Genomic DNA, 5,013 nt, shown 5'->3' with positions numbered 1-5,013 from the left:
AAAGAGTGTACTTTTTTTTAACTTGAAGACTGTAGTTGATTCTTGGGCCACTTCTTGGTGTCATTTGTGTAATGTATTTTAAGACTGTTTAAGATGAATTCATTCCTTGTAATTAATGTATTTCACTGTGAAGAGTTTCAAACAGATTTACAGTCCCTGAGGCATTCAAGATCAAAATGAATTACTGCTGATGGAGGAGTGTGAGAAATGAAAACTGTTAGGGGATTCATTAGAGCTTTAGGCAGTTAAATGTGCTGGCCAAAGTATGCATAGCCAGTAATTTATGAATTCAGTCTCTCTTCCTGTTTCAAAGTCTCAGACAAGCACCCTGCAGTGCCCACCAGTTCATTCATTGCTTGTGTCTATTCAGCAAACGTGTAGGGCAGGGATCGCTCAGTCTTTGAATGCTCACGAACTCATGCTGCAAACCTGTCACCTTCTCTTGGGCTGCACAGCTGATCTACAGTCCTTAACGGTCTGCTCACTGACTGCCTGACAGTGGAGTGAATAATTTACTGAATCCTGAATTCTCTGAGTGTCTAGAAAAAGCAGCTAAAAGAGCAGAGAGAGTGTCACATCCAGCCAAACTTTTTCATGCCTGTCTTCCCCAAGTATATTATATTCTTGATGTAAGTGGTGGAGCCTTGGATTTCAAATAGCCCAGTTTCCCTCTGACTTTATTGACAGCCCATTTTATATTCACTTCTCTCACCATTTTAACAGAAAGATGATATTTGCATGTGCAGGGACAATTCTTTTTGGAAAGATGTGAATCCCAGGCAGTCCATTTACTTTCATTCTTTAAATCACCGAAGTCCAATAAAATGTCAAGGTTTTCAAGAAGTGAAATGGAAATGCTTTTCTGTGCTGAAATAACACATGGAGCACTTGCTCTCCACTAAATGTTTGAGGGTGAATGCTGTTTTGCATCCAAGCAAGATGATTTCAGATTGCCCAATGCATAAGGTGCTTGCATAGGGCATAGTGCATGAGCCTGGCAGCAGGATCAGGTATCAGCTCACCTCAACTCACCAGTTTTAAAGTGGAATTTGATGTGCCCTTGATCAGAGTAACATAAAAATGGCCTGTGATAGTGGGGATGATTGGTGGGTAATTCTGGAGTCTCCTTCAGACTGTGCTCTTAATCACATGGGGTCCCCTCAATTATAACTGTGTTCATGTGAAAGCTGCAGGAGTGAGCAAGAAAAGAGTGGACATAGCTAGCTGGATGCCAGCAATAACTGAGTGGATCATCTCAGCAGTGGAGTTTGTAGGAAGAGCCCTCTGGGAAAGAAGAGGAAGGTTCCAAATGTCCTGGAAAACTTTTGTGGTGTCTGCACAGGCCACTGAGAGTATTCTTAGGATCTGCAACAAAAAGGACTCAGCCTTGTCTGAGGCAACTGCATAATTTCCAGGCTGTGTTGGTTTATTTACCTCATTTCCACTGTTCTGCCATTCTACCAAGACAGATGTGTGTGAGCCCCGTGCAGTAGAGAACCTGCATCCACCTAAATTGTGACACTGATTTAATGTCTATTGGTTTCCATCAGCCTTAAAAAAGCTGTATAGGGAGCAACTAAAATGCAGCTGAAGAGAATTAGTTCCAGCTTCAGACTTTGTTTCAGGAAAGTATTTAAGCATGTGCTTTCCTTTAAGTATATGTTAAGTCCCTTGACTTCAGTAGGATTTAAACTCATTCTAGAATAGGGATTGTTTCCTAAATGATCCACTGTGGCTGGACTAACCCCTGCCTTGATTCAACCTTTTCTTCTTCCTCCCTTTATTCATTAGAAGAGAAGAATGATTTATCAGCCTTAAACCAGATAAATTGTATCCCAAACAGTAAAGATCCCTAGGGGTAAGAAAAACACCTAGAATTTTGTCTAGGGCCTGTTTTATACTCAATTACCCCATAGTACAGGAAGGGTAGACTTGAAAAGTCATTGGTCAGAGACTTCTGAATGTGCTCCTCCTGGTTATGACTGTAGATAACTGAGTTGTTGTGTTATGGGCATGTTTCAGGTGTGCAGCGTGTTGGAGAGTCTGGAGCAGGAATACAGACGGGATGAAGACTGGTGTGGAGGCCGAGATAAACTTGGACCAGCAGCTGAGATAGACCATGTCATCCCTCTGATCAGCAAGCACCTGGAACAGAAGGAGGCTTTTCTCAAGGTCTGATTTTAGTTCTCTAGTAAATCAGGAAAACTCTCCATTAAGTAGACACTTTAGAGCAGTGTTGGTAAGTTTGAGAGGACACTCTGAGGTGTAATTCCAGCTCAGCTACTGGCTGGCTGTGTAAACCCTAGGCTGGTTTTACTTTGTTATAGCAGGGGTAATAAGCATTACTATCGACACATATGTAGTGGTTTGGTCCAAAATACTCATTACTGTTTATCTGCTGTGAGATAAGAATTAGGAGAAATGCAAAACAGGCACCAAACTTGAAAGAATATAAGAAGTTTATTAACAGACCTAAAAGAAGAAAAAAAAAAATTATACCACCTTCAGAACTCTCCTCCTTCCCCCACCTTCCTCCCTTCTCCCACTGACAATGTTCAAAGACAACCCTTAAGATGTTCAGTCTGTTTACCACTGCCATAATAACCTTGTTCAGTCCATTTAGAAAGAGAAGTCTCTTCTTGCTCATGCTATGAAAACATTATCACAACGAGACAGCCGCCCACTTCCAAATATTGTTCAGTCCATTTAGGAAGAGGAGTCTCTCTGCCTGCGTGTGAGTCCTTTCCCCCGACTTGCAGCTTTTCCCGCAACTGCTTTCGAGGGTCCACTCTTGAAGTTTTTTGGGGTACAATTTTAAGGTTGAGCCGTTCAGAAATGGCCTTTTGTTTTTCAGAGGCTGCCTATGGATAAGTACAGACAGGATACATTAAGGCTCCTCTTAACCCTGAGGGCTAAAGGATGGGTTAGAGAGCCATGATGCACTCAAAAAACCACTCAAAGGTGCCCTGGATGTGCTCTCTGCCATGATGCACATGAGAATGAGGTTGTGAGAGTATTGCAGTGTAATAAAACTCCATCCCAATTTTTCCTACTCTCCCTGGAAGCATGTGACAGGAATAAAGGCAGAGGGAGAGAAGGGAGAATGTCTTATATACCTCAGGAAATGGGGAGTTAAAAGTTTCATTTCACGCAAGAATAATGTACTTTCCTCTTAAAAATGAATCACAAGACTCTTGTGTACTTTATATCATCTGCTGTACGTTCCTACCATGTCCTGGAAAAAAACATATTGGTCCAATAGTTGCTGAAGTCAAAGGAAAAAAAACCCAAACAAACCAAAAAACCTAGCAGAACAATATTCGACTAGAAAATAAAATCTACAGAGAGAGAGAGAGTGAGAGAGATACCAAAGCTATTCACAAGAAAAATAAAAATAAAAATAAAAAATAAAAATAAAAATAATTTTTAAAGGTTTGTTGGGATTTTTTTTTGTTAAGAAATCTTGAAAGAATCAACAGTTGTAATAAAAATACTTTGTTAACACCCCTCATCTCTGATATGAGAAACTGCAAATACAACTCTAACCCTTATGTAGACAACCTCATAAATCTCTGTTGTGCTGCTCTCCAAGCATCATGGCTAGAAAAACTGTACAGTGAGTTGTGCTAACAAGGGGTCTAAAAAAGATCTTAAGGATATGACAAAGATTCCTGATGTTTTACAGCTACCATTACACTAATTATATTGCAGCCTTTCATATTAGAAAGGGCTTAAAAGAAATATGGAAAGAGAGAGGGATTGTCACCTTTGCATATAAGCTTTGAAAACTTGAACAGGATGTTGTTTTTCTCTCTCATTTTTATTTCCTTCATTGTGAACTCACATACATTGGTGTGATATTACACAGAAATAGTTATGGACTTGTCGCGGGTTTGGTTTGTAACCGGGCGGAAACACCAATTTAGTGTAGTGGTTTGGTCCAAAATACTCATTACTGTTTATCTGCTGTGAGATAAGAATTAGGAGAAATGCAAAACAGGCACCAAACTTGAAAGAATATAAAGAAGTTTATTAACAGACCTAAAAGAAGAAAAAAAAATTATACCACCTTCAGAACTCTCCTCCTCCCCCCACCTTCCTCCCTTCTCCCACTGACAATGTTCAAAGACAACCCTTAAGATGTTCAGTCTGTTTACCACTTCCATAATAACCTTGTTCAGTCCATTTAGAAAGAGAAGTCTCTTCTTGCTCATGCTATGAAAACATTATCACAACGAGACAGCCGCCCACTTCCAAATATTGTTCAGTCCATTTAGGAAGAGGAGTCTCTCTGCCTGCGTGTGAGTCCTTTCCCCCGACTTGCAGCTTTTCCCGCAACTGCTTTCGAGGGTCCACTCTTGAAGTTTTTTGGGGTACAATTTTAAGGTTGAGCCGTTCAGAAACAAAAACAGAGGCCCTTCTCCTTCCCTGGGAGCAAAGGGTCTTCATCATCTTCATCGTTAGGACTATCTCTGGGAGCATCTCTAGGAACTGAGGTTTTCTCCTTTCCCATTTGGAGCAAAAGTCCTCATCTGGTTCATCTCTAGGGACTGAGGTTTTCTCCTTTCCCGTTTGGAGCAAAAGTCCTCATCTGGTTCATCTCTCCCTGTCCAAACTTCTCATGAAATTACAGCTGCGTCAGCATCTGCCTATCTCAACGCAGGTGCTTTTGCTTACGAGTTGAACACTCCACCCCCCATATCTTCATGAAATTACAACAGGATACTCTGATATATCATAGCTTCACAACAGAATTTCAGCTTTAAGCATCTCCTCTCTCTCTTCCCTCAGGTTTTCCGATCTTCACAGCAATAAAAAGGGTTAATCTCACCTCGGCCTGGCAGCTGTGTGGCTTATCGATGTTGGTCAGCTGTTGGTCACCTGACCTCTGCCGGACAGAGGTGCCGCTTTGCTGAAATCTTGGCCGCAATGGAGGGGGGGGGAAGTCGAGCTGCTCTGGCTGCCCCCAGCCCTGCCGGGGGGGGGGGGGGGGCCCCGGGGGGGGGAGTGCGC

At 41.9% G+C, this 5,013-nt stretch overlaps 1 protein-coding gene across 13 annotated transcripts in view; it reads left to right on the top strand.

Annotated features, from left to right (window-relative positions):
* The window catches only part of KALRN (kalirin, RhoGEF kinase), a 330,226-nt gene that overhangs the window by 170,998 nt on the left and 154,215 nt on the right, over positions 1–5,013 (top strand). For all 13 annotated transcript variants that reach the window (XM_017740170.1, XM_017740164.1, XM_017740169.1 and 10 more), the window contains exon 17: positions 2,023–2,172. In XM_017740170.1, coding sequence (XP_017595659.1) covers positions 2,023–2,172 — 150 coding nt within the window. The remainder of the gene's footprint in view (positions 1–2,022; positions 2,173–5,013) is intronic.

Source organism: Corvus brachyrhynchos, unplaced genomic scaffold (genome assembly GCF_000691975.1).
Source record: "Corvus brachyrhynchos isolate BGI_N302 unplaced genomic scaffold, ASM69197v1 scaffold126, whole genome shotgun sequence".
In the NCBI taxonomy this organism is placed as follows: Eukaryota; Metazoa; Chordata; class Aves; order Passeriformes; family Corvidae; genus Corvus; species Corvus brachyrhynchos.
This window is presented reverse-complemented; position numbering and strand designations above follow the sequence as displayed.